At 40.5% G+C, this 13,813-nt stretch overlaps 1 protein-coding gene across 1 annotated transcript; it reads right to left on the reverse strand.

The window, feature by feature from the left end:
- Positions 1-1,853: 1,853 nt before the first annotated feature.
- On the reverse strand, positions 1,854-11,821 carry FETUB (fetuin B). Its single transcript, XM_032697313.1, has 7 exons — positions 11,481-11,821; positions 7,037-7,147; positions 5,569-5,656; positions 4,876-5,042; positions 3,855-3,965; positions 2,852-2,935; positions 1,854-2,381 (listed from the first exon to the last, which is right to left on the reverse strand). The coding sequence occupies exons 1-7, from the start codon at positions 11,700-11,702 to the stop codon at positions 1,965-1,967; spliced, it is 1,200 nt and encodes a 399-aa protein (XP_032553204.1). The 5' UTR covers positions 11,703-11,821; the 3' UTR covers positions 1,854-1,964.
- Between the last annotated feature and the right edge of the window lie 1,992 nt (positions 11,822-13,813).

Raw genomic sequence — 13,813 nt, forward strand, 5'->3', positions numbered from 1 at the left:
ATTTTAGGATTTTTGGAGAACTACCCAATTTGGAATGTATTTCTACTCTGAAATGAATGAAATCAAAATATATTGAAATTTTTCATGATGTGGGATTAAAATTGAGTAATTTTGGCTCAGTCGATGTGTTTCACACATCACTTTTTGTCTTATTTTAATCTTTAAAGCAATTAGATTACTCCTTTATATCAAATTTATGTTTATAAGAGATTTGCAAACTGAAAGAGCAAACATTGTTGCTGTGAATATAACTCCATACAATATTTCAATATTATTTTTTCCTCACTCAAAGTAAAATAATACTTTTCTTTATATCTTATTTATAGTAATAAAATAATACATTTTAATTGAATGGCATAGTACCGGGATACTTTGACAAAACCATAATTTTTTGTTGAAAGTCTCTTTAAATGGGAAAATTATGCAGGATCTCTAGGGATGATAGAGTATCATAAAAGCTTCAGAAACAATATTTTATTGATTTTGTTTTGAACAAATGGTTTTACAGATCTAGTGGCAACTAGAGAAAGGCTCTGTGGTCTCACACGAGCCCCATAATTATTGCAAATATCAGTGTACTCCTGGCCACAAATTACATTTTTTTCCTATGTTCATTCTTTTTCTTCTTCTTGTCTTCTCATTTATTTATATTTGTTATTGTCAGTACGGTTACTATGTCTGACTTCAACGAAATTGATTTTTCTTAGCTACAGGCTGTGGAGTGTCCCTGTGGTTTTTATTATAAAGCAGTTAATATGACCTATCTCAAGAAAGAATTAGACTGATTTTGTAAATCATCTTTTTTTCTGCACAGCAGGGTCAGTAAAGCATAAGAATCTGAGTAGCCTGGGCTCGATTCTCCAGCAGCCAGAACTACATGCAGAGCTTTCACATGTGGGTAGCCTCTTCCATGTGCTTTAAGTGAGGGTGTAAAGCATTAGGAAAATAGTAATCTTTCTTGAGGCCTTCCACAGAAAATAAAAATATATCTAAGCTCATCACATTATAAATAAGAAGTTAACCCACAGAATAACAAAACCTCTCACAGGTGTGACTCTCTAAGGGCCCTGAGAGCACCCCCTCCGGGAGGGTTGGCTGCCGGGGCTCCGAGCTCAGCACAGGCTGTTCCCCTGGTGACCCTCGGGACCCTTGGTGCTGCTGGGCAGTGCTGGGGGAGGCCACGGCCAGGGCTGACCCGACCTGGCTTCCCTCCGGAGCTGCTTTAAGATGAGGTGCAGCATTTTGGCCCCTGCCTGAGCTCCAGCTCCTGTGGCAGCACAGCTGTGCCTGTGCCTGGCCATGGACCCTGTAGATCCAGACCTGCAGCCTGTTTTCCTCAGACCTGTCAGGTCACTGTGGACTTGCTTGGAGACCGGTGGGCTGTGTCTGACTCTGGCTACTGTAACCAGGCCATGCCTCTCTAAGTCATGTTCCTGACTTAAATTCAGACCTGCCTTGTCACCCCAAACTTACACAGTGATCTGGCTTCCTCCTACAGCCTGACTTCCATCCCTGGGTCTGCCCTGCTCGCCTGCTCAGGCACCACAGGACAGGCCCCTGCCCTGCCAGCCTGGTTGTCACCCTCAGTTTTGTCTCACCATCCCTTGGGGAGCTGCCATCCCACACTGGTCCCTGACAGACTCTTGCTACTGAGAATATTTTTTTTTCTGATGCTTTTGGGCTGTCTCAGCCCTGCAAGTTCTTTTACCCTCCACAGTTACCTTTCCTTCATCCTCTTCCTGATGGGAGGCATTTGAGAATTAGAAGCCAAATACTTTTGTTGGAAAATGCCTCAGCTAAATTTCTTTTTCTAATCTATTCTTGTGCTTTCTTAAAACGGAGAACTCCAAAGATGAAGACTGTGATAAGCAATTTATTTACTTGAAGATGTTACACAATTGCAAGACTGGGTTGCCGTGGTGGCTGTTATTTTGTTACAGATAGCTGAGGTGGTTGGATGCTGGCTAGACCGTGGTAGGCTTTCTAGTTATCAAAGGATGAAGGATGCCATCCATCTGCTTTGCTTCTCCAGGGCACGAGTCTGATAGAGAAGGTTCTTCAGGAAAAGGGAGAATTACTGGTCCAGTGACTGGTTTGGTCAAGTCTGGTTTGTTTACTTGAGTCTTTTCTCCATCAAAACTGGGTGTAGGTCCTACAGCCTTAGGTGGAACTGGCTTTCCATCTTTATGTTCATTTTGACTTTCTCTTAGGCTGTAGAAACTGATGTCCTCATCTGAAGGGGGTAGAATTTTAACCCAGCCCACTGTTTTTTCTAGGTGTGGGGAGAAAGGATCGGCTTCTGAATGGGAAGCTTGTTGATTCTGGCTGGATTTTTCAGGTGTCTGATTAGCTTCCTGTTTCTCCTCTTCAGTGGCAGGACCCTAAATAGCAAGGAATAAACATTATCTATATGGAAGCTCTTCCAAATTCTTTCAGATATGATCACCCATCACACTAAGGATCTGCTGCAATTCCAGTCTGTCAAGCTACTGAACAGAAGCTCGAAAGATGGACAGATGTAAATACTTCTTGTGCCAGGGGAGATGGGTGCATGAAACTTGGGTAACTACAGTTATTGCCTCTTGCATTCCCTTTGTGATTTGAAATTTCTTTGTAGAGCATTCTGAACACATTCTGTATGATTGTCTCTATATTTACTCTATTGTCTTTTATCCCCCTAACAGCAGTCTGTTTGATCACAAGACAGATTTCTTCCTGATCTGGCCTTATCACTTCCTTGAAGCACATCTCTTTGTGAATAAGAAAACTTAAAAATGGTCTTTCAAATGTTCAATACTTGTTTTGTGAAGGAGTATTACTCTTGCAATATTAACATTAGATTAAGAAATACCTGCGGACTGTAGATTTCACAGGACACTGTGACAAACTTTTCCATGCGACTGTTTACTACAGAGCCTTTGCAGAATCCAGTTTGCTGGAAGAAGAAAATAAAAGCGTTTTTTCACATTGTAGCATTGATACTAATCTCCTATCTTGTAAAGCAAGTGATTATGAAAGGCTGAATAGCTATAGCTTCTAAGTGTATTGGTAGGAATAAACAGCTTGGGCAAACTTTTATTTTGGGATTGGCAATCTTACAAAGGCAGGCAGCATTTTGAAAAAGGCTTTGTGTTTGCAAAGGAGGGTTAGGTAACACAATAGTAAAAATAAGCTGGCCACTTAAGGCCAAACTACAACGGCTTGCTTATGTTCTGCTGCAGCAAAATATCCCTATGCAGGCAAGTTGTGTATGGAACATAATATCATTTTCCGCACAAAACCAATTTCACACCATACTAGTGAAAGAAACCATGAAAAAAATGTTGGTTCTAGTAGTTGTGTTTGTACTGGGCTGTACATGGCTTGGATCTCAGTTAAGATGGGGCTTGAAATGTTATCTCTTGACAACATGCCCATTTAGTCTTCCAGATTCTCATAGAATTTTTTCCTTAGTTCCTAAGTGCTTTCCTTAGCTGACCTAATTGTAGTATGAATATACTCCTTATGCGTTGTTTGTGATTTATTGTCTTTGTCTGTTTCCTTGGAGTAAATTCTTAAGAGTCATTCAGTTTTGTAAGGTGATGGCTACCTCACCTTCCTCTGGATGGTATTTTTTTTCTCCTTTCTTTGTTCAGGGATTTCTAGGTCAGAATTCAGAACTTCTACTGAAATGTTTTCTCTATTCGAAAGCAGTCTGTAGAATTGCAAGACAGGAATGAGCTACAATCCATAAAAAGATGCCTGTGGGTTTTGGTTCTCGTTTGCAAAGAGCCAAGGAGATATATACTAAGTATTCACTGAGGAATCATAGTATCTGGAAAGCAGGTGTTTATACAAGTTAAAAAAGTACTTACAGCTACTTCTGATGGAAGTGGCTCACACTTGACGTCAGCAACCGTGTCGCTTTTGGAGCAGGATGTCTCCTGAATTAAAAACTCTACAAAATATGCAGGACCAATGACCCACTGTAAATGAGAGGCCAGTGGCAGTCAGACCTTGTGCACATGTCAGGAAGAACGAAGAATTCTACTGACCTTGAAATAGATGTGAAACTCCTAAGTCTGGAAGGAGCAGGTTATGCTTGGGGCATTACTGTTAGTTGTGTTACAGGAGAATATTTTTTATTTGCCAGTGCTGCTGTATTGCCTCGTCATTTTTTACTTCTTATATATGCACAATCTTAGTAACTCATGGATTAGCTATAGTTGAAATGAGTTTGGTTTTCATCATAAGTTTAGCATCCACGTAGAATTACATATCCAAATACCTTCTTCAGTGCTTTGTTGATAATTTCTGGCTGTTTTAATAAACAGAATCAGTTTACTATTTCTGAAATCAGGGTTGGAAAATGGAAGCCATGAAATAATGTATTGTAGTAATATCTGACAGCTTGAGACAAAGAAGGAAAGCTGCTTTGTTATCTATACATGATGAATTTTAGAGAGATCAGATAATACTGTGGCAAACAAACAGGGCTTAGCCATGAGATCATTAACTCTCTGTTAGTCTAAAATTAGTTTTAAACCATGCTCAAACTCATTCAGTGAATGTGTTTGGAAGGGATGACTGTGCTTTATTAAGTAATTTCTAGTAGGGAGTCGCTAATTCATGGTGGTGAAAGAAGAAAGGGCTCACAGTGAAGCTTTCCTGAACTTCGGAAGCATGTCTTTGTCTTGAGTTTTGCATAAAACCTTTCTATTTGCAATAAATGGAACCAAAGTCTTGACTCAAGAAGATCAGGAAAATTTTGCATAAAAGTTTTCTCTCTACTATACAGATACAAAATCAAAACAATATGTAAGACATAACAAATCATAGAACAGGAGGATCCACACTTCTTGAGGGCTAAAACAAGTCAGATGAGCCTTGGCTTACCTGCATTGAAGCTCTTGTGACACTGAGGACAGAGAAATAATGAGTTTGTTCACTCTCTTTGTTGAACTTGGCAAGACTTTGAACAGCAGCGTCCAAATATTCGGGCTTAGTTGGACTGTCATCAACTGGGCAGTCAGGACATACTGACCAAATATATCTGGATGGAACTTTTTATTCAAGCAAAATAATGTCATTAGAGAAGGCAGAACCATAAGAGCATGTGGAGGTCACTATAAATACTCCTGCACCCCCAACCCTATCCACTTGTCCTCCACTCCCCTGGACTAACAATACGTAGTTTTCATCCCTCAACAATTTTGAATCTTTATGTATTTGCAGACCCATAAAAATGTTGCAGTGGAGGCAGAGACACTGAAGGAAAAAGTTCAATCTATTGACAATGGGCTTGCTGTTTTTACTTGCCTTTCATAAACCCATAAAAATGCTTTTTGGTTCAGAGGGTAAATGCCTATATAAAGGCTCTGCTGCGTGTCCCAGAGGTTAAAATAGTTATTACTGAACTGCTCTGAGCTGCAGGACCTCACTGGCCTTATGATCACTGACTTGAGAAAATCAGGGCAGCTGAAGCTAATGGAGATAGAGTGGTGTCATAATTACAATTAAAATTTAAAGCAATGTTATTTGGCAGAGTGTTTTTCCACTCCTTTTCTAAAGAGCGTGTTAAAAACATACCTGGTTGTAAAGTGCACTCATAAGTATTCAGATGAGAAATATTTCTTTCCTGATTAATGTAGATAATTGCTCTGCATTGACCATAAACCTGAAACAACATAAACATGTAGAAACAATTGATGTTGCACCCTTTGCACTGATCGTGTAGTACCTAGACGGTGAGTGGTTAATTTTCTTCTTGCAATCGTGAAATTCTTTTCAAGACGAAAGTTTTGTTAATACTCAAATGACAATGAAGCACATGTCTAAGCATCTCCTTTAGAAATAAAAGGACAGATTATTCCCTGGTGTAATTCTGAGCTATACAGGTGCAATGCTTGTCTGCAGGGTGGCCTACACAGGGCCACTCTTCTGGCAGCTGAGAAGTGCCCAAGTGTCACAGAGTGCTTTCCCTGGCCAGGCCCCCGCCCTGGGAGCTGGATCTATGTCTAGAACCAAGAGAGCTTAAACCTGGAGATCAGCTCAGGGTGTCTGGATCCAGTCCCCTGTCTTCCACCTTCCCCCTTTCCCTTATAACCATGAGGAAAGTGAAAGGAAGGACCCTAAATCAGTTTTGTGGCACAGTAGGCTCACCCTTGCACACAAAAACCCTATGATTTTATGGCAGAAAAGATACTGGCCTATCCATTGGGCCTGTATATTTAAGAGTTGAAAGTGTGTGTAGTCTCTGAGAGCTTCTTAAATATTGCTACACATGTGATCACGGCCTCTGAACATACATTTCTTGGTGCTACTGGAGCCATATTGACTACATAGGCTTTGCACCCTTTTCCTGATGAAAACTCTGTAAGGAAAAGTGAGGAGAATTCTTTTTTTGTTTTCCTAGTTTTTCATTTAAAAGCTGAAACTGATTGACCTTTGAAGCAGTCCAGGACAATGTAATCATAACTTCCTTTTTTTTCACATGTAACTTCTTTCTTGTCATTCTTTATTTTATAAGGTGGGTTTTTTTTACTTGTTCAGAATCATTTTGGTCACCTGCAGCAACAGTCTTAGGCCACTTTCTGTCTTTGCAGCTTATCTTGCTGAGCTTTCCTTTTTCAGTGCAATTTTTGCAAAGTTGTCAGAATAAAAGTGGAATTAAACTAAACCAAAAATCATATGTTATATAAAAGTGAGTTTCTTTTATTCCCTTCTTGACAGGCTGTCTTTAAAATAAACTCTTACAGGGTTGCTATAAAAAGTAAAACATTATTCTAAATAGTGTCCTAGCATGGCTATTTAGTTCAGTCTGCTTATTAGCTCTGGTTGAAAACTTTCTTTTAATTTTCATTTTCTAAAATAAATCTTATCAGTCTATGAACTGATTAAAAGGTACAGAGTAAAACTGTGGACCTTAAAAAATGGGGTTTGATTTCTTCTGAGCTCTGTTGCCCACTAAAAATGCATATGTAGGAATTTTGCTGTCATTAGTAGTACCTGAGTAACTCATCACATCTGAGATCAAATAGGAAAATAAAATCCTTACAGTTGAGTGAGCAGGTCTGGTGTTACAGTTCTTCCACAATTTTTTGCTGAGTACATGGCATTCAGTATCTACTACATCCAAGATGAGATAGAAGACAGAACCAGTGATCTCCTGAAAACAAGAAACAAAAGGGTCACATCCCAGTTTTGTATCAAATAAAGCAGTGACATATAAAAGGGAGAGATGGAGAAAGAGAAAACATGAAGGTGAGATGCATAGATATCCTGAAAACTGAACATTCTGTGGGACAGAAGTGGCAAATCAGGTGACATTTAGACCCTGTTAGGACAGGCTTGGCGATACATCGAGTCAGCTTTAGTTAAAAAACAGCCATTTAGTCAGTTTTATCCTTCCAATTCTGGCACCAACCAGAACCCAAGAATAAGGACTAAACATGGTGATGTTTTCATTGTCAACTGCATTTTGTTATCAGATTTGAATGGTAGGTTACTTTGCCTGCAATAAGAATGAGACAATAAATACTACAACTAATAAGAAACTCCTAACATGGAACATTCCTAGTAGGAATTAGAAAGAGAAATATCTTATTTCTTAGAGTAGTGTCTTTTTCAAGTATGGATACTTTGCACTTTCTGTAAAGAGGTGATGGATTGTGTTGATGCAGACAGCTTAAATATTCTTTCAGCTCTCAGAGAGTGCTCTGAGAGACCTTGCATATCCACATAGGTGTCTCTGACTCACTTAAAGCTTCAGTCCTGTGCTTGACTTCTGAGCCTGTGATTAAGTCCAGAAATCTTCATTCAGTTCACTGCAGCACAGGGTGCACACAGCAGTTCAGGCTTAACTTTTGGGCAAACATCTTTTGATGCAAGAGGAAGGAAAGACGAAAAGTGCAGCTCCACATATCCAGTGATTACACCATGTGGTGCAGGAGGATGAGATGCTGCATGATGCAGCTCCTCATTCTGCTTCCACTGTAGATGTGGGTAAGCACCTTTGCTGCATATTTAGCAAGGATACAGCTTAGTAGGATCATGTTTTATTTATATCTTTAGTGGAAAGCTGGAAAGAGGGCAGCTGTCATTTATACATTCTAAAGAACTTAGAAGTGAGTGTAAGCTGCGTGTTTAGACTGAGATTGAGCACTTGCTGAAAAGGGAGAAAAACCAAAACTGAATGAGAACAGTGTTCATTCATCCCTGACTGATTTCACTGATTTGTGGAGAAAACATTAAATGGGGCAAGTCTTGTAGAAGTCTGGGCCAGTATCTTTGCAATTTTGGCTTTAATTTTGGTTTCTGTTTAACTGTGGCTAAAGCCAAGTCAATAGAGCATCTAAAGGCTGGAGCGTGGTTGGCTTTTTTGGTTTTATAGTGCTTAGAAAACTACTAAGAGGTGTGTGTTCTGGAGTTCTGAGGAGATTGAGAGATAAAAACTATTCTGATCATATACTATAGAGATCTATGGGATGGTGATTTTATGTGAGTTCTAACATATGTACTTGTAATACTAAATCCTTCCAATATAGAAGAGCAAAACTAATAGAAAATAAATATAAAGAATTATTAAATTGTTTCATTCGCTTTGTCTCTAACTTCTATTGTTACATATGCAACTTCTCATGTTTTCTATGATTTTTTTTATTTTCATATCCTCTTTTTTTTTTCTCTAAGTGTTCAGTGAAGTAATCTGGTAATGTCTTGCACTGAGCTCTCAGGGTTTGCCCACACTAATCCTGAGGTTTAATTGTAAGTGTCATTTTGAAGGCTGTGAAAAGATCAAAAGCCATTTTGACAAAGAGTGGTGCTGAGGTTCAGCAGTGTTGTGCACAGTGGCACGGCAGTATCCCCACACCTGGCTGCACAGACCCTTCTGTGGAAGGAACTAATAATAATTTTCTGTTTACATACAAGGTATCTAAATACCATGCTGATATGTCTCCTTAATATAATAGCTAATGTAGCTTGAATCAGTAAACAGAAAGTAAGACCTGTTAAGAAGTAATTGCTGTTTGCTGAAAATGTGGTTTTAAGTAATGCAGCATTTGATACAAGCTTGTAACCTTAAATATATCCTCTGTGAGAGAAAAACACCACTATGACTATCCTGCATGAAGAAGAAATAGCCAAGAAAAATACGTATATTTAAGGAATCCAATAGCTGAAACTGGTGACTTGAGCTTTCAAGTTGGTTGTTAAGGTATTTGGAGGCAAAAGCACACACACACCTCATTAAAGAAATGTTCTTATCATTTGTGTTTGGTGTTAGATGGGTTTCCTGAGTCATGAATGTTGATTGTAAAGCTTGGTGACCTTGGAAACACTGCATGCAACCAGGACAGAGCAAATGTATTTCTTGTTGCCTGTAGCTCTCTTGTATAATATCAGCTCTATATAAGCAGATGAGGTTATTATAAAATCTGCACATCTTTTGGTCTACCTGCTTCTGTATGTATCACACTCCACTGGGGAAAGGATAATTTGGGGCTTATTTAGAGCTCAGCAGATCACTGAAGGTTTAATCATCCTTATTTTAATTTTCATTAGAAGACCGTTATGCAAAGGCCTTTTGATATCTGCTTAGTATTGAATAAAAACTTCTATATCTTTTCTGCATTGCCAAAAAGATCCTTTCTTCAGCACTGCTGGTGCCAGGCTGCAATATGTGCTGGGCAGCCCGGGAGCCAGAGGAAATGCGGCAGCAGGGTGACCTGGTGCAAGGGAAAGAAATGAAATATTTTGGCATGTTTTGTAATTTTGGTTAAGTGCCTGTCAGTGAAGTTAATCATGAGTATCTTGTATGAAAGGAAGCTCTGTCCTACTTGCATATAAGTTCACAGCAGATGGCTCATTAGTTTCAATTAGAGCAAAACTGAACCACAGGTTGCTTAAGGGCAGAATTGAATTTGAAGTAACTTTGAAAATGTTTTTATCCTCAGTACTGGTTAAGAAGTGGGAGGAAGGACCACTGACTGGTAAAAATCCCGAGGATTTCTTTAGATTTTTGAGAGGAGTAGGAGGTGGCATAAGGCTGTTATTGTCTGGGAACCCCCCTGACATGGCAGACTTGAGCCTTAGGTACTCAGTTGCAGCAGCAGCAAAAATCAGATAAAGGACTGAGATTGTCTGGTTTGTTATTGCAATGTCTTGAAACACCTTATTTGCAGGATAAGAGCATATTAGAGGAAAAAAATAAGAAAGAATAAAAGTAAATTAAACCCCCAAATGAACAAAGGGTGCTTGCTCTAAAGTGGTAAGTTAAGTCTCTAGGGAATTAAGTGACAGACCAAATCACATACAAGGACCAAAATTCTGCTGTGCTGAGATATGCTTGGCACAGTTGAAGGAAGAGGCACGGAGATGAATGATTTACAACATGTCTGCACTCTGGGGTGGTCATAGCAGGAGGCTCTAATTATTATCAGTAGGAAATAGCCTGAAGAGGGGGGTCTGAGTACCAAACTGCATGACTGGTGATGTGGCTTCTGGGCCAGCTCAGAGGCAGCACATGTGGGAAAATTCTGAAGAGCTGTGATCCAGCTGCTTATTGGGCACATTCTGTCACCTGAGCAAAGCAACATGGAGAACTCTGTGCCCAGCCCAGCACAGTGGGCATCTTTAGCTGTGAGATCTGAGGTTGCTGGAGGCCACAGCGTGTCTGCAGAAACCATGTCCTTGTAAGGGCAGCAGGAAGGAGTGTCATATCCTTGCCAGTACAGATCTTTAAACATCTGGCAATGAGCCTGATTTTCATTAAGAGTTCAGAACTCGGCCTTTTAGATAAGCTTATGGGAAGTGAGTAGGCATTGCAGGGAATGTTAGTAGCATGCTTCCACAGTGCATTATCTGTTGTGGGCCTTGTGAACTCAGGCTGTCCCTAGCTAGATCCAGTAGATTCAGATATTGTAACACAAAACAGTGATGAATTAAGCACACATAGAGAAATAAGATACTTGAGGAAATGTGAGTGATATTCCATAGGTAATTGCAGTGTATTTTTTCACTTGAACTGGTTTCAGATTTCTTCTGGAGAGTGAGTCATCTGTTAGAGGTCTATAAAGGAATTCCATGGTCCCAAGCGGGATGTGTTTACACCTGTTAGTGCTTACATCTTTTGTGCAAACACACGATGACTTAACAGCCTTTGTACTCCAACTGCTCAAGGCAGTGGGAAGAAGGTGTAAAATGAAATTAAATCAGAGCAGTGGTGTTTCATATCAAATTTGAACTGATGCCTGGAGCTATTCCAGGGGCAGGCAGCAGAGAGCCATGACTGAGATTTGCTCTCTAATTGCCCACAGTGGTGATGAAACTGTTTCTAGTCATGTGTGCATAAAGTTGACATGGCCTCTGGAGTCCTGTGAATGGAACTTTACGTTTGCCTTTTGAAATATTTCTTAATTCAAATAGATATTTCTAAGCAATAGCGATAGATACAGGGCTCTCCATGGGAGAAACAGATTCAGAGCAAGAGGGTAACTTACCTGAGGTTGTTCTCGAATGCTGGAAATTCGGTAGAGGCTGAGTATGTAGCCCTCTGCTCGGTCAGCATTGATCTGGCGAAGAGCCAAGTCTGCAGCCTCCTCTACTGCGGTGTCATCACAGCGGGGGGAGAGCAGCGCGGCCGCTGCTCCGCGGGCAGGAGGGGCGGCAGCGCAGGAACAAAGCGCCTGGATGCCAAAGAGCACCGGAACGAGCCAAACCATTCTGCTCAGAGAGCCGGTGCAGCAGATCAGAATGGTCAGTCAGGATGGAGGGGCTGAGACCTGAGTGAAACCGCACACTTCTGTAGTGGAGCCAAATCTCTTTATAAACTTTGCCTCCTTTTTATTACACACTGACCATCACCTTTAAACCTACAGCTGCAACAGCAAACACTAAGTCAATGATTACAAGGTTTTGCAGAAGTGTTGTCGCTTTCTCTGAGACCAGATAGCACTTTCTCCTTTTGGCTTTCCATCTCCAATTCAGACTTCACTGGGCAGGTCATGCAACTTTGACCTTATGACAAGGGACAAGAATACACACACAGAGCTGCTCCCTTAAGAAACTAGATTTACTTAAATAAGCCTATATGCAGGACAGTCTGGCTCCATCTCTGTTCTGTCAGTGATCCAGTTCTTTTTGCAAATAAGACAATGACAAAGATCTCAGTAATTTGAACGGGAAATGGATAAGCCCCACAAGGTTGACTGATTTTGCCCTTTGCATTTGTTAAATGCCAATTGTAAATAAATATGTTGACTCTATTATATGCAGTCAGTTTGACTGTGATAGAAAGCTTGGTTTGGATTTATTCTGTGAGCATTTCTACTCAGCTGGATACCTACACATGAATGGTACCCTTAGAGGTATTGAGACCCCTCAAGGGTCATGGAAAATTCTACCTTGAGAAACTTTAGTTTGAAATGACAGCAGTGTGCCTTGTGAGTAACCTGTCAGGAACTCCATGCTGGAGACAACTTTACAAGTGGCTGTTATCTTGAGGATCTGAAGAAGTGACAGTGACCATTACTTGGGGAGGATCCCAGTGAATGTCACGAAGGGGCAATTCTGCAGTATTTCGCCTTGAAGGACACCGGATGCTTGGTTACCATTTCCCTGGCCCTCATTTTCTATCATGGGACTCTGTGATCACAGCTGTCTGCTGGAGGGCACTGAGTACCTTTCAGTTTGAGGGTTGTATGGAGTGAAGAAGGAAAAGTGCAAAGGAAGGGCGTAATTGTCCCTAATACTACTGTAAAGGTTGGTGTGGTTAAAAATGTATCTATTGTCACTATTTTTACTAGTCCAGCAGTGTTCAAAGCATATTCCTCTGTGAGACATCAGAACCTGTCCCAGGGAATGTCCATAGAAACCTGGGAAGGATTGTACATACCAGAAGACCTACAATAGCACTGGGGCTGAAACTCTTCTAAGATTTGTTTTGGTGACAAAGATGCAAACACAGATAGCAGGACAGAAGGGGCACATGGGTGCCAAAATGAGCCCACTCATATGTCGCCAGTTGCTTTCCAAACTGAGGGTGAGGGATAATGCATTGACTGTATCCCAGAGGGAAGGGATAGAAGGAGTGAATATTGAGAAACACTGCTGTAGCCATAGTACAGGAACAGCAGAAGCAGCAATGCAGACTCACTCACATTGTTCCTTGTGCCTGGGGATGCTTCCCCTGCGGCTAAAGGATAATAACTCATTTTCTTTATCCTTACAGTGCATGGCATTTCTATGGAGATGGGTGCCAGTTAGTACTGGCTGGGTCGATGCTTCTTATAATAGGGAATTGTTATATCCCTGACTCTGTTCTTTGTATTCTTCCTCTTACTGGAAAGGAAAAAATTTCTCCGTTGAAGTAGCTGACCTCAAAACACGAACACATCTGGGAAATCTGAGCGTGTTCAGCCAAAGCAGCACATGAAATACATATGCTTTTGCAAAACAGGGTTTGAAAAAGCTGAAAAACATTGTCAGCCAGCAATGCAGACCTGGCAAAACTGTTCATGCTGCATTTCAATGGAGGAGGCATTTGTATTTTTTGTATCTCCATTTCATAGTTCTCATTGCCCAGAGAATCTATTCTTAAATGCCGAATCTGTTACTAAGGTCCAAGTGCATGTATATGGGGCTATACTGGGGGCAGACAAAGTGATTACTTCAAAGCAGTCATGGAAAATGGATCTGTAAGAGTGCAAATGTGTCTTTAAGAGGGCAAGCATTAAGGAGAAAGAAGATGAAGTGCAGCTACCAACTGGAATGCACAGAGAAATTCTACTTTTTTTTTTTCTTCCCATTTTAGGAAACAATGGAGTAGTTACAC

This window comes from Chiroxiphia lanceolata, chromosome 10 (assembly GCF_009829145.1).
Source record: "Chiroxiphia lanceolata isolate bChiLan1 chromosome 10, bChiLan1.pri, whole genome shotgun sequence".
Lineage (NCBI taxonomy): Eukaryota > Metazoa > Chordata > Aves > Passeriformes > Pipridae > Chiroxiphia > Chiroxiphia lanceolata.

Excerpts from the sequence above, each read along its gene's own strand:
- FETUB (XM_032697313.1), bottom strand. The coding sequence starts at position 11,702 with ATGGTTTGGCTCGTTCCGGTGCTCTTTGGCATCCAGGCGCTTTGTTCC. Across the intron at positions 5,657-7,036 it reads CCAGACCTGCTCACTCAACT|GTTTATGGTCAATGCAGAGC; the intron begins GTAAGGATTTTA and ends ATGTTGTTTCAG. Across the intron at positions 3,966-4,875 it reads TCACAAGAGCTTCAATGCAG|TGGGTCATTGGTCCTGCATA; the intron begins GTAAGCCAAGGC and ends TCTCATTTACAG.